This window comes from Nilaparvata lugens, chromosome X (genome assembly GCF_014356525.2).
Source record: "Nilaparvata lugens isolate BPH chromosome X, ASM1435652v1, whole genome shotgun sequence".
Taxonomy (NCBI): Eukaryota; Metazoa; Arthropoda; class Insecta; order Hemiptera; family Delphacidae; genus Nilaparvata; species Nilaparvata lugens.
The window spans coordinates 83,856,466-83,878,685 of record NC_052518.1 but is presented as its reverse complement, the minus strand read 5'-3'; the positions used below and the strand labels follow the sequence as shown (position 1 = coordinate 83,878,685).

Below are 22,220 nucleotides of genomic sequence, written 5' to 3'. Positions count from 1 at the left end.
AAAGTTGTTCACCTCAAAAGCCTCAACACTCTTATATTCAATACGTCAGTAATCATCCAGATGAGCATCCCTAAATGATATCAATTCTACTATAAGCAAATAAGGTTTCTATTTATAAGAAGCAATGGGAAGAAATTTTGTAATTAAAAAAATAAATTTGTAATAAAAATAACTTTGCTCGAAAAACACGGCCGCCCGTAGCCCCCATTCCGCCCATTAAGCCCCATCCAAATACAAGTCCCATCTAAGTTGAAATATACATATATATAACCCGGATAAACAAAAAAAAAAAATTAAATAAATAAATACACTTTCCGTGAAGCTGCCACAGGAAGAACCTAGAGCCCCTCCCTAGACCCACTCTCGCATTGATAGAAAATAAAGAAATAACACAGAAAACGACCGAGATAAATAGATGTTTACAAAAAATTCAAATTGTGATTCTAATCAGTGATTCAATTCAAACTAACATAAGAATTAATTACTATACTAATACATATTGAATCAGCTATCATGCAATTCAAAAGGTGAGTAATTAATAAGAATTGACCCGTCAAATAGAGTTCTTCAGATAGGTAGCCTATAGGAGATATAGCCGATAGGAGGATTATCTGAATTGATTTGTCAAACGATGCAAATAGAAATGTTCACGCTCTAATTGCTTCGATTAAGATTTGCGGCTCCTGAACCACGACTGTGATTGGCTGGTGGGCGAGGGAGGAGGGGTAAAATGCTAGGCGAACGATAAAAATGATAAAGCAATGCCGCAAATAGTAGTGCGAGCTGTGCAAGAGATAAGCGCACCGTGGAACTAGTTCTGAGTCCAGTTGTGTCATATATATTTTTGGGCAAATGTGTGAATATTGGTGGAAGGCGGGGAGAATGGGGGCAAACGCAAAAGTTCAAGGTCACGTGAGTACACAAGGGTTGTTGGTAACCCACATTCCTCATTGCCGCATTCAGTCATCTACAATGAGGCTGGTTGTGCTGCTTGCTTTCGGTGAGTACCTATACCTTCTCAACTACTCAACCACTTTTATATTCATTCTATCATCCATCCTAAAACTAATTTCTTTGTATTTGCAATTTTCCCACAGTGAATTTCACAACTAAATGAAAAAATGTTTTCAGGCTTTGGCACATAACTCGAAAATTTGAAAACATCCCTTCGCAAGTGCATAATTTTAGAAGAGTGAGGATTTATACCAGAATTGTAACTTTTATGTGAATATTTCAAAACAAATAGAAACATATTATTCACGGTATATGTGAATAATGTAAATTTTGAAGAGAAAGCTTAATAATAGGATTAGAAGAAAGAATAGGTGATATCAATATTGTAATAAAAATAGTCTAATAATTCTTTACTTTACAGTCCACGAGAAACAAATCACAGAATGTGGTCAAATCTATTTTTTTTTATAATAATACTCAATTATTAACATTAGTACAAGAAATTGACAGGAAATCCTAACAAAAAATATGAATAGAAAGTATTAAATATATCAATTGTTGTAAAATTCAATAATACTTATTCATTTCTTACTCCACATAAACAAGAACTACATCACCTAATAATTCATCTTATTCCAAAAATAAATAGTACACAAGTATTAAAAATTTCCTAGAAATTAACATAATCCTCCACGAAATATAGTTTTTGAAGAAAGAGAGGATATGTTAAAAATTGAACTAATATTTGTTCATTTCATACTTAAAAACTACTAGAACATTGCACAACAATTCAGTATATAAATATTATATCGTGACACATGAACAATATTATAACAATAGTTAACCATTATGGAAGTATGGATTTGATTACCCCAAGTTATGAGTTATGAGTGAGATTTACCATGTTTTCTACTAAATTGAGATATAAATAAATATAGTGTAGATAATAATTGAAATTGTTATTCTTTATTGATAGTACACCCAAGCGTTTTCCAGATTGCGGTGAAGTAGATTAGAAAAGTAGAGATTAGATGGATTATTGAAATATTATTTTGGGCTTGGATGCTTTCAACTCAAAGTTTCATTACCAAAAGGTTATATTTTTTGAAGGTATATTTTTGAGTTATGGTAGGACATGTGTGATTAAATTCACAATTATCATTGATTATTAATAGAATATCATGGCGTTTTCAATTCCTATTATCAACATTCCACTAATTGATATCAAAACATAAAAGTCAAATGAAAATTCCAGTATATGTGGAAAAGATTTCTTTCTCATTTTGTGATACTTGAAATTTGAGAAGCCGAAGTTGAAATTCTCTTCTTAGATCGAAAGAATGTCGGTTATAATTACCTATTAATTATTGGTTTAAACGCATAAATCTCGACATTATACAAATTTCGGTGCAGTAGATCAGAAAAAAATGAAATAACAGTTCATTTCTTCAGTTACAACAAACGGTTCCAAATTAAAAAATAAATCAAGAGGAGTTTTCAATTTGTCTTTAAGTGATGCAGCAGTGGTGTATCAATTGTTGAATATTTAACATTCGAATTATTGCGAATGAGAATAATGAAATAACCACATCTGACATGGGTTTAATTATAATTATTGTTTCACATAGTTAGGCTCAACTCACACTTACGCGACTCAGGTCGAGAAGAGACTCGACTCTAGTCGAGAGCATGTGTTTCCAAATGGTGCCACTCAGACCAGTCGATTCTATTCTCCGCGACGTCACCATTGAAAACACACATGCCCTCGACTAGAGTCGAATCTCTCCTCGAGTCGCATAACTGTGAGTTGAGCCTATAATGGCTTCTCGCAAATTGAGACGCGACTGGAACGTGTTGCACGATGCGATACGACGCGAATTTCTGTAGCAAAATTAAAAGAAATAGATCAGCGCAAATTGGTAACACAAGACGCTACACGCGTAGCGCTTGACCAGACGCATATTGAAACGAGACCAGCACGTGTGGCATGCGCTATTTAGAACGAGTTTTCTTGTATATGAATGGGTCAGTAAAATTGATTTTGAATGATTGTAAAATTGTGAAATAAAAAAATAAAATAAGTAGCTCTCCAGGTCAAATCGGAAACACGTGCGATAGTAGCGGGCTACCATACAAACACGATTCTCGTGGTTTTGTGGAAGAGTTAGTCATACTAACACGCGTTCCAATCATAATATGATCATCATCATACTTACGATTGAATGACACAGGAAAAATAGCACAAAAATGTTGAAAGTCATGATCATAAGATAGAAGGAACACGTATAGCAGAATATACTTAATCCTCAAAACTTAGCTGCGGCGCGATTTTTTATTAACTTCTATTATTATAAACTTCAAGTCAGGTCACACGTGTCAGCATCTTCTCAATGTGACCATTATAATATTATGATCATATGATAACTCGTCTAGCTGACTCGCGTCGCTTCGTGTCTCATTATGTGGCTAGCCTAACAGAAAAGTGTGTTTGTATGAAGTGTAATTATATTTTTATAATTACTCTAGTGCTATTAGTACTAATTTTCATCATAATCATCAGTTTAAACATATTTCATATAAATTTGAAAAATATATAATACAGCATTCTTGTGTTTCCGAAAAATGCATTTAGCATTTACGATTCACGAGCAAAATATACATTCAAGTTTCACATCTATTGGGTGTAGGCTAGAGAATTAAATCAACAATAAATTTTAGGACTAAAAAATGTAAAATATGTTTTGAGACATGAGTACTCTAAGAGCCATGAATTCCATTTTTAAATCTGTCATAGGAAAATATAATTATTGAAGGGTTGTTATTTGCGATTATTTAAACCCTTGCAGCAAATATAACTAGCTCTTTACAAAAAATATACCGTGGTGAAATAGTTATTTGTGCAACTAGTGCGCAAAGTAACAGTTTGCTGCACCGAAAGAAACGTTTACGCCCGAGCCGTAGGCGAGGGCGGAATGGTTTCTTGAGTGCAGCAGAGGAACTTTGCGCACGTATTTCACATTAAGTTTTTCCTACAGTTACCATTGAATATGAAAAGTGGGTAATTATGGGTAAAATTGCCTGAAATGCATCAAATGTTTTTCTGTGTAATTTTATTATTGATAAAATACCTTAATTTTATTGTCAAATTGAATAAAAATGTTGTCCTTGGTTATAATATCTAATACTAATAATTTGCGCGTTGTGCTTCGTTGCACCTCTGCTCACTATAGCAGCCACAGTTGCTGTCCTCGATATAATATATAATAGTAATAATTAGAGCGTTGTGCTTCGTTGCACCTCTGCTCACTATAGCAGCCCAGTCACTGTTACCAACTTCATTTTGATTTTGCTGCACTGTTGCTCCATATAACCTACTAAGTATTTTGCGTTGCCATGTTGAAAATCTGGAGTGCAGAAAAATTTTTCCCGCACTAGAGCGGAAAAGTGATTCTTTGCGTTCTGTAATCAGTGCAGCAATGGCCACTTTTCAACGTAACTGTAGGAAAAGATTATTTTTCTCAATTATAGGTAGTAGCTCAATGTAAATAAAAAATCTGACTTACCCAACGTACAAGATTAAGCAAAGTACAGAAGTCTCATCACGTCTTGAGAACAAAGGTCTACAATAGGTGGCCAGAGTCAATAAAAAATTATCCAATATCTTTGTTCGGCAAATCACTATTTGATCTTCTGCGTGCAAACCCCTTCTGTTCTTTGGAGAAGTTTTTCACACATTCTTTATAATAAATTAAGTGTTAAGTGTTATGAATATTCTATTATATAAGTACATTATTGACGTTGCTGATGACTGTATGGTCCGATAGCAAACGAACTAAATCTATCTATCTGTTGCAAGTCATTACTCACGTTGTTAAATTTTATTTTAATTTGAATTAATAATTTTATTATGCATACCGTACTCTAGTGGTACCGTACTCCATAGTGTATGAATTTGATAAGATTTCAATTCTAATATTACTAGCTATAATTAAAATATAAATATGACTATTTTTTATTAAACAAAATATGTACTGCATATAATAAAAAATTCTTTATGTGTAAAATCGATAAATGAAAATGTTTACAATATCAAAGAAATTGACTTACCTTGTGAAGTTCAAAGGTTTTCAAAACCAGTTTTGATTTAGACACAGTGCTAATAAAACGCCGTTGGATAGTGTAATTTGTATTCTGACATTATTTTTTTTTTTTTGAACCAATTGGAATGATAATTCGTTTTTTTAACTATTTTTCACAGTCAAGTTTTTGAATAAAAGTGATTAATCACGTGTGGAGCGCTTTCGGATTTTCAAATACATTTTCAACACTCGGATTAAGTGTGTGATTTAAAATCCGAAAGCGCTCCACACGTAAGTACTAGTTTTAATCACTTTTATTTAAAAAACTTGAATGTAGTGTCGTGAAAAATAGTTTAAAAACTGATTATTAACTAGCAGTTAGATAGACATGAAATGTGAAAAAGATGAAAATTGAAATAATTTTCTATAAAAACAATCACACTTGCACACAAAGAAACGCTAAACTTAGCGATTTAGCTCAAACGCATAAAATTTAACCAAAAATTAAGGAAACACTGATTGTCATTAGTTGAAAATATTTTATAATGTACGTTTATCAGGGCTACTCGATTAATTTTTCTGAAAATTATACATACATGTAAATGAAATTATTCATACCGTAGACAATATAAAATGACTGTTAAAAAAGACATTCATTGTCTAAATATTTCTTGTCCTTTAAAATAAAAAGAAAGGGTTAGTAGTTCATTCATTCAAAAAAGCTTTCTAGTATGATACATTTTTCTTGAGGTTTCCAACATTTTTCTGCAATTTCTCAGCTTTTTCAAGAAATAATTAACAGAAAATGTTCAAATTTGGTACACAGCTTCAGCTGAGGCGTTCATGAGAAGTGCTAGGAAATAACGTCAAGCATACGCCCAAAATCGGCTGCTTCGCACAGTTTTCTACATTTCCTCAGCTTTTTCGAAAAGTAATAGACAGACTATATACAAATTTGGTACACGAGTTCAGCTAAGGTGTACAAATGTTGTGTCTAGAGTGATTTGAAATTACGTCAAAGATAACTCAAAATCGGCATTTTCTCCAGTTTTTCATTGCGTTTTTCTACACTTATCCAGTAAATTTAAATACCAGGATCAAATTGTGCCTGAGTGATTGTCTCCATTGACTATTTGACAGAAGGAAGCAAGCTCAAATGAAAAATGCAGGCAAGCGAAGCGAGCCTGCCTGATAGTGATTTATAAATAAACAGTCACTGATATTAAGTATCTGGTCATTCAGTATTATTGAACTTAATATTTACAAACAAATTTTTAATATTTTTTTCAAATGATCAATTCACTGTTAGTAATTTATTTATTATCATATAAAAAACGACTATAAAAATCATACATTTAAGAAGTCCGTTCCTACAATTCGAAGAATACAATTCGAAAATTCGAAGAAAAAATTCGCAAAAATATATATAAACAATATACAATATTTGAGTATCAAATAATATGATTTAAAATTTAAACATAATTCTAATTCTGAAAACGGAATAATGTACGTTAGGTCAATTATAGAACTTAATTTGGCAAAAACTGCCCTTTTACTATTGAATTTTCGTTCTACACCTTTTTGTAAGAACTAATTATTCTTTTATTATCCAATATGTATAGTTTATACTGTTGAACTAGTTATTTTATACTGTTTGTAGATTCTTTATTTTTGTTATTCAACTTCCATACTGGATTTCCTAAGTATTACCTGATTTCAGGATGTTTAATGTATTGATTTGCTCAGTAATGCTACCCTCAACTATGTTTTCCACTCTCATCATGTATTAAAATTTAAATATTTATTTATTCATACAATAAAACAATTCCCACTGAGTCTCACGAGACCCATAGTGCAACAAAAACAAAATAGCACTGTACATGCATAAACATAGTGTAAAACTAAAATTATAAAAATAAGAACAGTAATAACATGGATTACACTGAAAACAATATTGAAAGATAGACAAGTGAAACAGAAAATAGAGAATTAAATTGAATGCAGAAAGATTATAATCATTATTACAATCAGTTACATTTAAAAATGTAATAACTACAGTATTGAATAGAGAAATGCATAAAGGATAACAAGTAGTGCAAGGGGTGTTACACTAGCCACGTCCTTGCATCCAAGTAACCTAATTTATGCAAAGCTGATAGCAGGTCAAGTTATGCGAACAATTCCTGACAAGAATTGGTTACCATACAAATTATCCAATTACTGGTATCGTTCATCCAGCGCCGTATGACGATCGTTTTTAAAAGTGGTTCGTTTGACCAGTTATCATTAAATCGACTGTTCTATCGAATTGGAAGTGCTATATAATATGTTGCTCTCGAAAGTTACAGCAAATTAAAGGTCCACTTGAAGGTCGCTATCGCCGCTCAAGCAACTGACCACAAGGCTTGCCTACTATAGTGGTCACCTTACTAAATTGGTTCAGCTCCTGGCTGCATTCTCAGTTAGCCAACAAACAATCATTGTTACGCCATCGCATATCACATAAATCATTATCTGAAAATTAATTAATTAAATCAAATCATATTATTCGGAGTTAGAGATGATTTTTTCTGCTGGTTGAATGCAACACCTACTTCTATTTATTTATCAACATTGTAAGAATAACGTTCACTGATATATATATATATATATATATATATATATATATATATATATATACACACACATATATATATATATATATATATATATATATATATATATATATATATATATATATATATATATTCATTTATTTATAATTGAATTAACATGTTTTGTAAATGTTACCTTGTCAAGCAGTCTTCAATATACGTTTTTTCTATTCTATTCTAACAGAGACAAAAATTATAATATTATACAAAAATCACTTCACTTATATGGGCTACTTCATTCAAATTAAAAAAAACAATATAACACTTGTAGCACCCTTTTATTAAAACATTTTAACAGTTGAAATGTTTTAAAGTTTTTGAAATGTTTTAATAAAAGGGTACTACAAGTTCTATATTGTTTTTATTATTATTAAGAGAGGATAACAGGCTGAGTAATGATATCATGTTTATGCATTTTTAAAAATGATTTATAATATATATGTAATTATTCATATATCATGCTCACAACATTTATTTATTAAAAGTACTATGTACTACCATAGACTGAATAAACTTGAATCTGTGGTACTACATAACAATTTACTAACAATTTGCTTTACTCTATTAATATATTTGAATAATTTGTATCTCTTTTTTCCGTAACACTTACAAATTGCTCAGGGACTTAGTACCAGAACCTTTAAGAATGTAACTGAGCGTAATATTTTAGAATCCTATCCATTTGGCAAACTTAAGAGAAAAAACTCCAAGTGTATACCCAAATCTGAATATTTTTCCCCTTTTATATTTGTTTACATTTTATGTGGGAAGCTGCCTAATACGGATTAAACTATAGTCCCATAAACCAGTCTGCAGCCGTCCCTCACTCAATGCATTATTCACCAACTTTTCCTGGAGCTTTTTCTCATCTAACTAGGAGCTCTCCCAACTAAAATTGATTTTTTGATTAACTAATTTTTCGTTGCCAAAATGTGTGAATTGTTTTACTCAAGCAAAGTTTTTATACACATATAAAGATGTGGTCAAGGTCAAAAATCAATGTTGATTCCCTTATGCTGGAAGCGTGAGCTTGTAGTGCACACGCCCACTAAAGTCTGATAACTTGATTCACAGTAACTATGAGTTTTTCGTCGTCGGAATATGCAAGTAACGTTTTTATTTAAAACATGAAGAAATATGCGTTTATATTTATAACGGTAGTATAAAATATGCGAAGGCTAGATAACACCATATACAGAATATACTGAGAGAACATAGGTATACTTTCTCTATTTTTATTCTATGACAACACATTGTGAACTAATTTGATGAATGGTCGATTGATCCAGTAAGTCATTTTAACGTACCAATACTTATTGATTCATAACCGAAGTACAGTACTCTCCATTGCATTTCTAATTATACTTTGTGCTGATATAAATAATGCTACTTAATTTATTCCAGTTTTTGGTAAGTTTTGTTTCAGCACCAAGGCGTGGTTACATAAAAGCCTGTTTAATTTTAACCGAGATTTACTGTAACGAGTACCAATCAGAGAAGGCTTTTTCTCAAAAACAATAGCCTGAGCCTCTTGAATACATTAGTTGAATATGAGTAGACAATATGCTTTTTCAGTAGATAATCAAACTAGAATAACTAAATAAAATGAAATTGAAACTATGTTTTTTCAATATATTAAACTTTAAGCTTTTACCAATTTCTGCTTGTTGAGTCGCAATTACAATTTCTCTAATTCAATTTAACATGAGATGTAACCTCTGAGTATGCAGCTCTTCGATGTACAATATTAAATTCTAAAATTCAATATTATATACATTTGCTAAATTCGATACATTTGCTTTTAAATCTTAAATATATTTCCTCCTAAACATTTCAATTTTATTTCACTTAACAATGTTGATATTACATTAAAATTTATATTGGAATTCCGCGTTCGAAAAGTTTCCAATCTGTTCGATACGGTACTGTCATGTTCACCCTTTTAATAACACCACAGAACTAAACTGTTGATTTTAATACTCTTCCAACATTTTTTCCGTTATTTTATGTTCTAATAACTTTTCCAATGATTTGCAATGTTACAACCTGTACATATATTTATGATTTATCATAAATATAAAAGCCAATGATATAATTTTATCACATAGAGGTATATTTATAATCCCTTATACTATTAAAAATACTGGTTCATGTTGCAATAATTAATAGAGTTATATTTCAATATGAAAAAATATTCAATAAAACTGTAATTGAATACCGGTACTTGATACAATATAAATCTCATTTTCCTCCCTCTATTGTCAATAATTTAGTATCATTAGAGGCCCACACCAATATTGAATGTCTGAGGAAACAGTTGATATATATATATATATATATATTATATATATATATATATATATATATATATATATATATATATATATATAAACCTTATTCCATATCACTTTCTCACAGACTCTAAGATTGGTAGAAAAACTAAACTTGATATAAAAAACTGGATCTACAGTACCATTTTCTTCCTATCAACGAATAAGGCTCAAGATTCCAGCTCAAACTACTAATTGAAATGCCATTTCTTTAGATATATTTGTAAGAAGAGGACTCACTTATTCCAGCTTAAACTACTGATTGAAATGCAATTTCTTTAGATATATTTGTAAGAAGAGGACTCGCTTATTCTGGCTCAAACTACTGATTGAAATGCAATTTCTTTAGATATATTTGTAAGAAGAGGACTCGCTTATTCTGGCTCAAACTACTGATTGAAATGCCATTTCTTTAGATATATTTCTAAGAAGAGGACTTGCTTATTCCGGCTCAATCTACTGATTGAAATGCCATTTCTTTAGATATATTTGTAAGAAGAAGAGGACTTGCTTGTTCCGGCTCAAACTACTTATTGAAATGCCATTTCTTTAGATATATTTGTAAGAAGAGGACTCGCATATTCCGGCTCAAACTACTGACTGAAATGCCATTTCTTTAGATATATTTGTAAGAAGAGGACTTTGCTCATTTTTTCTCTCTTTTTTCCTATACTCTTCTCCCATTCTTATCTTTGTCGCTCCTCTTCACCCTTCTTCCCTTTCCTTCCATAACCTCTACCAGTCTATTACATGGAAACCATAGTTGGCTGGGTATTTTTCCTTCTTTCTTCCTTTTCGGCACACCCCATCATGAAGCCTGTTTTTCGTATTTTATTAGAAATTTGTAATTTGATTGTGTTGTTTTGTATTTTGATTCCTTTTGTGTATCTTGTGTTGACTTGAATTAAAAATGATTGATTGAATAAAACTTGGTATAAAAAGTGAAAACCAATTATTTGCACTAGTCTTTGTATAATATAGTAGTGCATATTTGAGTGCACTGTAGACTCTATACGACCTCAGCTCACACTTTTTCTCTCTCTCACTCTCTCAACCCTTATTTTGTGCAAAACGCATGTAATTGGTTCAGTATATGGTTTCCAGTGACAGTCATAAGTTTTGTAATTGGTATTAAAGGATAAGAATGCTCACTATGAATTGAATAGTGAACTTCTCCATAGTAGAGTTAAAAGTCAGTTCAGTCCACAAAAGAGTATGAGGAAGTCAGGAGGAGTTGGAGCTCTATTCTCTTAGGTTCATCGAAGATTATTTAAAACGTTCTTATGTTTCAGTAATGGAGATGGCGTATGCAGGTCACTACTATAACGCTGATGGAACTCCACACGATCCATACCATTACCTGCATTTGCCGCATGACCCTCCACTCTACCCGACATTCCACGAGGTTCCTCTCACAAGTTTTTCCTGCGCTGGCAGAGAGTGGGGCTACCATGCTGACACCGAAGCCTATTGTCAGGTGAAACAAGTCACAGATTTCAATTCAATTCATTGATACATCTTATAGAAAAATAATAGTTTCAGTAAGGGTCAGAACATAGTGGAGCAGAAAAGGTAGAGTGTATTGAAGTAGACGTGTATAGGAATTTTTGAACTTCTTAACGTACAGGTCAATAATAGTCCCGGTAACGGCAAAAATATAGTGGAACGGTTAAGGTAGAGTTTATCTGAGAAGGTAGTTGAGAGGGTTGAAAATAATGAATGTAGGCTATTCAAATATGTCAGAAAATAGTGAAGCGGTGAAGTTAGGGTAGAAGGTAGAAGGAAGCTGAGACATTCAGATACATTTGAACACTCCCAGCTGCCTTCTATGCTACACTCTACCTTCACCGCTACGTCATATTTTGACCCTAAACTGCCACTGTAGTATTTAAAGATTTGCAGTGTCGGATTAGCGAAAATTTCTAGTTAATAAACGCTGCATTGTAAAACATGTACTAAACAATATGGAAATAGCCTACACAACTTTGACATGTTTAATGTTTCATTGTATTTGATTTCATTTGAGTGGCTATAAATGAGTAGGTTGATTGCTGAATGATAATGTTTGGATATTCAATAAACAAATGTAAAACAATGGTCAAAGCAAATTATCAAAAAAGTGATAAAAATGAATCAACAGTTATTCTAAGAGAATAAATCTCGAATCAATGTAGGTACTTGAATACTTATTTCAAATACGTGAAATATATGCGTACTTGAATAATTAATAAATTCAACTCACAGAAGAGTGAACTCTTTGAATTCACTTAAAAAATAAAAGGTTAGCAAAATCTGATAAAACGATCATAATAGATTAAAATCTTTTGTATTGTCGATATTTTGAAATTATCGTATGATAAGCATTGAATTTCGATAGCTAGTTAATTACATTTATACTGACTATTATAGCAATGAAAATTGAAGATAGAAAATGCCATTGCTATTACTCAGTGACGTAGATGTAGTTTTTAGTTACAGTAGTCAAAATAAACTGATAAATTTCAATGCTTTACAGAAAAATTGCTGTTCGAGAACAAATGAATGAAATTGGTAAATTATAGTTTAAAGAAACAAAAGACAAATACAATTGACAAAATGATATTTAAAATAAGAATAATAAATCTTATCTAAACCAGTGTCTGTGTGTGAGAAGGTTGTATACAATTGAAATACAGTAGTATAACACAAACTCTCTAGGTAATAGCTTATAAGGATGTTTTAGATTTTTATTGCTAATTAGCTTAATCTCAAGCACACAAATTGATGTGGTGAGAGAAGAAAAAAATTAAACAAGAAATATCGCAAAAAATCTTCTGAATCAAGAATTTGCTGAACCAGTAGGCCTAAATAGCATAGCGGTAGTAAAAGTGAGGCAATTTAAAATAAAACATAATATAAGACCTACATAAAATATCTATAGATACTATCACTATCGTATGTTGAAGATATGGATTAGTATAGTATTACACAATTGTACAGAATGTTCTGAAAAAACGTGCGCATAAGTCAGGGTGTGATTCCTCACATCAAAAGAAAAAAAAAGTTCTAATTAACATAGGTCCGAAAATGCTGAGTTACCAAGTTAAACAGAGTGGAATTTCAGTGCCCCTGCTGAAACAAAGCCCTATGGGTATTTGTTGACAATTAATTAAGATGCACAATTTAAGCGTACTTTATGTAAAAAATGATCTGAGAAATTGAATAGAGCATTTTCCAGACCTGTAGCTACAGTAATTTTTAAGATACGAGTATGTGATGAAATACGCGAAACTTGGTCCCGAAAAACAAGTTATTTTAATGTTTAAAGCAGATTTACTATGTTAAAGGTACAATAAACACAGCATATTTTCTACAGAACTTGTAGAAAATTTAATTTCGAAGAGAAAGATGTAGAATAAGATTACAATAGACAAACGCAACCTTGAAAAAATAATCCTTAATTACATACAAGGCGCATGACAAATAGAGAGCTTAACAGATTTTGTCTATTTTTCATACGCCTTGTATGTAATTAAGGATTATTCTTTCAAGGTTGCGTTTGTCTATTATAGACTTATTAATATATCTTTCTCTTCGAAATTAAACTTTCTACAAGTTTTGTGAGAAAATATTTTGAGTTTATTGTACATTTAACTTATTAAATCTGCTTCAAACCTTGAAGGAACTTCCTTTTCGGGACCAAGTTTCGCGTATTTCGTCACATACTCGTATCTTAAAAATTACTGTAGCTAACGGTCTGGAAAAGGTTTTATTCAATTTCTCAGCTCATTTTTCATAAAGTACGCTGAATTTAACATCTTAATTAACAGTCAACAAATACCGGTAGGGCAGGGGAACTGAAATTCAGACGAAATCTTTCACTCTGTATAACTTGGTAACAAAGCATTTTCGGACCTATGTTAATTAGAGCTTTTTTCTTCTTTTGATGTAAGGAATCACCCTCTGGCTTATGGGCACCTTTTTCAGAACACTCTGTAAAGTAATCTTCTATTCTCTAATTTGAACTGGCTGGCTCAGGTCTATTCTGTAGTGAGGTCCACGTTATAGTGGCACTGTTTGATTAGTAATGGTATTGCTATCCTTGTCTATCATCCAACAAAGCGGATAGCGCTAACTCTTTCTCGTTTTGCTCTGTTGCCAGATCGGCTTTTAAAAATGTAGAATTGATAATTAATTGCTTGCTTAATAAAATATAATTGATTATTTTAAACGAGAATGAACAGTTAATATTACATCAATAAACCTGTATCAGCTACCGTCTATAGAAGGCATTGACAAGACAGAGGATCGGCAACCTTTTTTCCTATCTTTCTCCACTACCATTATAACGTGGACCTCACTATATTCTATTGTACAGAAGCAGTAGGCCTACTATAGAAGAGTATCTCAAAATCAGCCGTTTAGGCTAATCATTAGGCTTACAATCTTTAGTGAATAGTCAATGGAATAGTAATTATACAACTGGTTATTATAATATCATACAAAGTGTCCCACGAAAGGAGTAACTACCTAAGACCATAGATTCTACACGAAATTTGCAACAAAAAGAGACCAGTAAAATTCCCTTTTATATGACCTTACTTTTCGAGATCTATCGACTTTTCGATATCTTTGAAATAGGCATACGGTACTTATTTGTCATTGAAACGTCAATAACTAGATATATGAGTCAAAATCAAAATCTAATTCTAAGGATTAATATACAACATCTGGTTGGAAAGAGGGAGAAATTTCCAATATCATTCATACAGGCCAAAAGTTTTTGAATTTTTTATGAGCGTTCTATGCCATAACCATAATAACCATAGAATTCGAATAAAATTAGCTGACATGCCAGAGGGCGGCTTCACCCCTAGAATTTCCCTGAAAACCCTCAAATTTTGGGACTATTTTCAATTTTTCCATTCTATTTCGAAAACCTCACGTTTTTCGAAAGAAACATTTCCTACAAAATTGAAGACAATTCTAATAAATTGGGTAGTAGCGCAGGATTCTAAAACTTTTGGGTTTGGAGCTACAGATTTTCAAAAAAATTGTATTTTTCAAGGTTTTTTTTGAAAATTCTGGAAACTCACCACTTCCACTATATAAAATTTATACAACTTGAAGTATTATGGAATAATTATAAAAGTTACATACGGTATCGTATAAGTATTTACGACATACTAAGTTATACAAATAGCAGTGGCTACAGTTACGGTAACCGTAGCAGAGTGACCGTAGCTCCAGTTCGCGTTCCGGTAAAATTATAACTTCGTTTGCGAATGCGCCAACAAACTTCGTTTGTCACAGCACTCATTACCGGACCTTACCTTGTCTAAATACAGCATTGTAATGCTCTATTATATATCCATATAAGCATTACAATGCTGTATTTAGAAACGGTGATCTTAAAGCCTATATATGCGGATGTATGGTGTAGCATATCTGAATAGAGCATAATTATATTGGAGCAGCTGAAAATTGAACACCAACTGAAACTGAAAGTATCACTTCTGAAGTTGTTTCCTAATCTATCTGTCGGGGTTTCGGGTACAGAACCCCCCTACGCCCCCCTCCAACACAACAAAAAAAATCGGGAGTTTAGGTAATAAATAGCTTAGGTCTATAATGATTCGTTTAAAGGCTTTTCGCATATCTTTTTCCTTAAACTTACCTTTTTTTGGTCGATGTCACTTGGACTTACTTCTCATTACACCACCATGAGTACATTTATAATTCAGTTCATAATATACAAGCTCATCCTTTAATTTTTTTCTTTTCCACTACTATATTTTTTCAAATCCTGGAAGGATGTAAACTTCATGATTGAAACATTGAAACGATAGGTTATCATAACCATGTGACCAAAAACCATTGATATAATAGTTAGATGACTAAGCTATACCTTCAAGCGTTTGGAAGCATGATGCCTCCTTCATTATTTTCTCGTCGCCATTGAATATCGGGCAAGAAGTCAGACGCCCAGACAGACTTATATGGGAAAACATCGACTTTCATTGCGTTATATCTTTCGACATACTTGATGGATTTCAATATATTTTTTTTAAACTTTTCGTCATTTCCATATGATACAATGATTTGTTCATTGAACATTATTTTTAACTCGACCAAACATCTAATTTAGTGAACCTACCTCAATACAGATTGTGATCCATTCTATTAGCAAATGAATCTCATTTTTACAATATTTTCCTATCACTATGTATTTAGGATATGGAAAATAAAACATTTATCATAGATCGCTAATATTACCGTATATTTTATTAGATGGCAAATAATAATAAATTAACCGTTATCACAATATTTCGTGAAACTGTTTCTCATTCGTTTTGCAACTTAAGTATAAGTACCTAACTATACTCTATAGGCCTACTCCTATATTTAATATAAGATAATAAATAACTACATATTATAAGAACGGGAAAAAAACAATAGCAATGATGAAGAATTTATAGACAATTTTAGCAAATAATATTTTTTATAATACAAATTTAGGATACAATATTTTCATAGTTCACAAAATATTACAATATAAGACAAATTAATGGAATGGAATAATATGGATACCTATATTGGATCTATGGAAAGAAAATATTTATTATAATATTACCGAAACTTATATTTTATTACTTATTGGTTACTATTTTATTAATGAAGTCTTTTAATAAATATCTCAAAATACAAACTGTAAGGAAGCAATAGTAAACGATCATATTGGCACTATAGTGAGGTCCACGTTATGATGACAGTATTTGATCAACTTTGGTTTTGCTATCCTTGTCTATCATTCGACAAAGCCGGTAGCACTATCCTTTTCTAGGTCCACAATTGTGCCAATTATGTTTTTGACAGTGTAGAAATATGATTAAATAATGCAGAGAATCGGCATCGCTATTCTTCTATCTTTATCCACTGTCATTATAACGTGGACCTCACTATAGGCTTAGCCCACATGAAACATGACCGATGAAAATATAAAAATACTTAGGTATGAAAAGATATATTTTTGTCTGGCGCATGCCGATTCGTACATCCATAAGCACTGCATGAAACTACCATACTTTGAATATTTTTTATTGCTTCAATAAAAAAATATTATCATTTGAAAAAGGCTCTTTTTCTACACAGCGAATACAAATACCCGACTTCTTGCCCGAAATTTCTGGTGGCGAGACTAGAGCAGTGGCATCGTAACGGACTTCGCTCTTATTAATCGTATTCTCTATATCAATGCCAAAAACCATCAACACCACAATGCACAATCATGTAAATAGCGGTAGCCGAGCGGCTACGGCTAACGGTTACCGTAACTGTAGCCACAGCGTATATAAATCTCAATAGAGTGACATTCATTTCATTTCGGATTTCAGTTGATGTCGAATCAGCTGTTTGGTCATTGTTCTCGTTCATTATCTAAAATTATAAATACTTTTCGAATAATACCAATATAATATATTGTCATTTGAAAGAAAAACTCTTAATTCCTGAACTAATTTTTAAATTTTATAATCAAAATACTCCACATAATTAAACAGAATCTTAAACCAGTTATAGAATAGACACGCTGGGAAGTCTAGCCTCTAAAGCCAACATCTACTGCCTAATCGCCAAATCGTGACGTCATCATCGGATAGAAAACTTTCAGATTGTATCTATTCAAGAAAAATATAAATTATTATTTATTAAAATTGTAAACTCCCGCTACGCTCCCGCTGAAACAGACACAATCTGCTATGGAAAACAATGTAAATAAACTCTACAGAAAAGTTTTCTATCTGATGCTGACGTCACGATTTTGAGATATGGCAGTACATGTTGGCTTCATTGACTTTCAGTATGAATATACAATGGGCCTACAATGGGCCGTGTCTATTCTATAACTGGTCTCAGAACAGAATCAACCTTTTAGGGTATGTTCATCTAACTTTATAGGTTAGGTTAGATTGAGTTACATTTCGAATAATACGAATATAGGCCTACAGTAATAATTGCCATTTAAAAGCAAACACCTAACCTCCTAACAAACCCTTTTACCTTTGATAATTAACCTAATATACCTTTGATAATTTACCTTTTACCTATGTTAATCTAAGTTTATAACTTAGGTTATGTAACTGAAATAGAGAGGAACTGAGACCCTCGCTTTTATTGCAAACAATGACAATCAGGAGCCTTCTCGTTATGCACTGAAACAAAGTGAAGTCTGCAAACAATCTTAAATAAAATATATTGATGCATGTTATTTATTCTGTTAATAATGGAACTGCGACTACGCCAAGGAGGATAAAGTATTGGCACAGTGGTTTCGGAAAGCAAACTCCAGCTGTTTAAAGCCTAGAACTTAGCTAAATCCGTGCTCGGAAACCGGCACTTATTTTATTTAATCTTAAGAATAATATAATTTTCACTTCCGTTAATATATATATATATATATATATATATATATATATATATATATATATATTATATATATATAATATATATATATAATATATATATATAAATGTAGTAAATGCAGGTTAAAGAGAAAATAAAATACGTTGAAAGAGAATCCCAAACCCATTATAACAAATTCATTATAAAAAAATGGGAACTTTCATTATTCAAACTTTTATGTGGATTTAGTGATATTTGAATTTAGTGCGTTACAAGCAGGTAGCATCCCTGGTCCACCAAATTTGGGCGGGAGATGCGTCCAAAAGATAACCACAAATAATACAGAACGGTACACCATATTAGTTTGTAACTTCATTTCATTGTAAACAAGGTGATGCTTATGCTTATTTATATGTTGTTCTAAATAGTGTAACAAGTTGTTACACTTTTATGCAAGTTTTGTTTATTATTATTATTCACTTGCTCGTATTGATCTTGAATTTAATTCAAATGTCTGTAAAAGAAAGAAAAATTGCAATTATGGGTTTAAAAGGTGTAGGAAAAACTTCGTTGTGTACGAGATTTGTACAGGGACAATTTGAAGAGGATTGCATTCCTACCATATCGAATTTTTTCAACACATCTAGGCAATTCAAAAACGAAGACTATGATTTGATAATAGTTGATACAGCGGGTCAGGATGAGTATTCACCATTTCCAACTCAATACTCGATCGACATTCACGGCTACGTTCTTGTTTACTCAATCACGTCATCGAAATCGTTCGAAGTAGTTAAAATTATCCATGATAAACTGGTTGATATGTTAGGGGTCGCCAATGTGCCTATTGTGCTTGTAGGAAACAAAACCGATCTTCAATTTGAAAGAATGATTAGTATTGAGGAGGGTAGGAAATTGGCAGACTCATGGAATGCTGCTTTTATTGAAACTTCAGCCAAAGACGATTTCGCTGTAAAAGATTTATTCCACACGATGCTACTAGAAATTGATAACGCAAATAATGGATACAAAAACAATAATTGTGTTATATATTGATCAAGTTCCATAGGTAGGTAATAATATTATCAATAATTAAGATACTGTAAATCTTACATGCACCTTGCGAAACATTGAGTAGGCCCAGGCTACCATACCGTAGGCCTACTGAGATTTCTATTACTTTCATGATTTATCTAAACTGATATGAGCATACCATTTTGCAACTATTTAAACGTTAAGCATACGTTTTAGGGTATCAACGTTCTATTTTTATTACTTTTCAATTTTTTTCATTAGTTTTAATAATGTTTCTAAATGAACCGAACTTTACGAACTCACGTTGTAAACTGTCTACTATTTAGCCTATGTAGTAAACCAGCGGCCAGCCAGTCTACAGATGGAGATGACAGATTGCATTGATCCAATTTTTATTTTTATTATAATCAGCTTATATTATGTATTAAAACAAAACCAATATAATTTTTTACAATTATTGTCAAGTAAAAAAATAAAGGCTCATTCTATCAGATACGGATCGAAAACGACAAAAATATAGGCTAGGCCCCTATGATATTTATTTGCGATAAATATAATAATTATAAATGATTAAAAAGAATCTTCTATTAAAAAGAATCTAGAATTGATATTGTTAATATAGGCCGGGTTAGTCTAGTGGTCTGGGGCGTTATAAACTTTAATCTGCACTGTCTGGTTCGTGGGTTCGAATCCCGACGGTGAATTGTACGTTTGACGGATCTTATCAAATCACCCACACACTTTCCATTACCTATGCATTAGGTAAAAAGATTACCTATGTGGACATTACCCGCAATAATAATAATAATATAATAATAATAATAATATATATATATATATATATATATATATATATATATATATATATATATATATATGATATACTGGATTGACGTGAATCACAGCTATCCACTATAGAAGGCGATGGAAAGTAGAAAAGTGGCAACTATACCATTTCTCTGATTTACACTCATCTTGTCTATTGTATTGAGCTTTGGGGAAGTACATCTATTGGAAATACTCAAAAAAATTTCATTTTACAGAAGCGTGCAGTACGGTATTTGGCTAAGCTTGATTACAATCACCCCTGTAGAGATGCCTTCATAGATTTAAAAATTCCAACTTTAACATGTATTTACATCTACAGAGTTGTTCTTTTTATTGCTAATAACTTGTACTCATTCAAAACTAATTCTGATATGCATGGCTATAATACACGAGGTAGTGGCAATCCATGTATTGTTCAGCATAGATTGAAGTTTTCCGACAAAGACCCTCGAACCTATGGTCTGAGACTATTAAATAAGCTACCTAGATCTCTGTCCATGTCATCTGCAACTTTTAAAAAAGATCTGTATACTTTTCTTGCGGAGAAAGCGTATTATAGTGTGGAAGAGTTCCTCACTGATAGATAAATATTGTTTATTTCATAATGTCTGTAGTATTTAATACACGTGGTTGGATTGCTGGCTGTGACATGCTTATTCATATGACATTCTTTAGGCTATTATGAATTATTCTGACGATATATGTTAGTTTTTGTGATATCTTTTTATAGATTTTGTGTATTGTTTTATAATTAATTGTATATATTGTCTTTTGACTTTTTTAAATTATTGTAATTATTGACTTGGCCTGTACTTTCTTGTATTGTTTATGGCTTAATCTTTATCTATTATTTCCACTGAATTTGAAAGGTGATTCTCACTATAGGCGCAAAATGAACGGTTTAAAAGCTGAGATTACTGGGAAAGTCACGTAAATTCGATTGCGCTTATTTAGCCAGACGGCACAAACAAAACTACCTGAGTAACTTTTCAAGCTTCATCCTGATACAGTGGAGAAACGTATGGATATCGTTTGAAAGGATGATTTCTTTGGCACTCATTAATCATAATTACAAAAACATGATTACATCACGTAAAAGACGATCCCACTAGCAGAAAAAACAGAATATTCGTCATTCTTTAAAATACCAACTTCTTCAAAATTACAGAAAAAAGTAGGTTATTTAAGTACGGTCATGTAATGAATTATTCATGTTAAAAGCGTCATCCGTCTGTTATTCAAATAGAATGGGGGGAAATCCATATTTTATTAAAATCAAACATTTCATAGTAACAATAATGTATTTGAACGAAAAATCGATAAAAATAAACATCAGATACTGTTGCTGGTGAGATATTGCGATATATCCATAATAAAAAAACTGGGTTGTTGTCAAAAATATCACTTATTTATTGTAAAACTCACAAACATTTTTCAATACCAATGGTGTCATCTTTAGTTTTGAATTCCTCACACTGATAATGTCACAATTGGTGTTGAAGTATGTTTGTGAGTTTTACAATAAATAAGTGATATTTCTGCCAACAACCCAGGGTTTTAATTAAAAATAAACATTTTTTTTCATAAAGACCGTAAACTTGAAAACGTAAGTATGTATATGAGTATTTGTATATTTTAATAAATTTGTGTTAAGTCTTCTTTCAATTGATTCACTTATCAATTGATATTAGTTTCGATGAGTATATAATAATTATGATGATGTTTACTTGCAGGCTTATCATCTTTGCCAAGGCGGACTGGTTAGAAGTTTCCTGTGTACGAACGGCACTTTATTCCATGATGAGTTCCAGGTGTGTGATCAATTCTATAATGTACGTTGCGGAAGTCCCTATAGCGATCTATGATTTCATTTCATCTTCATTATTTTAAAAAATGTAAATAAAGCTTTCTCATTTCACACACTACGGCTGTTTACATGATTATTTATACAATCATTTATA

The 22,220-nt window shown here is 31.7% G+C and overlaps 3 protein-coding genes across 3 annotated transcripts in view; 2 read left to right on the top strand and 1 right to left on the bottom strand.

Annotated features, from left to right (window-relative positions):
- The window catches only part of LOC111051337 (leucine-rich repeat-containing protein 7), a 128,376-nt gene that overhangs the window by 14,746 nt on the left and 91,410 nt on the right, over positions 1-22,220 (bottom strand). The window lies entirely within an intron of this gene.
- LOC111051334 lies at positions 763-22,184 on the top strand. Its single transcript, XM_022337830.2, has 3 exons — positions 763-1,000; positions 11,310-11,494; positions 21,993-22,184. The coding sequence occupies exons 1-3, from the start codon at positions 853-855 to the stop codon at positions 22,122-22,124; spliced, it is 465 nt and encodes a 154-aa protein (XP_022193522.1). The 5' UTR covers positions 763-852; the 3' UTR covers positions 22,125-22,184.
- Positions 18,907-19,452, top strand: LOC111051335 (GTP-binding protein Rheb homolog). Its single transcript, XM_022337831.1, has one exon. The coding sequence runs from the start codon at positions 18,907-18,909 to the stop codon at positions 19,450-19,452; it is 546 nt and encodes a 181-aa protein (XP_022193523.1).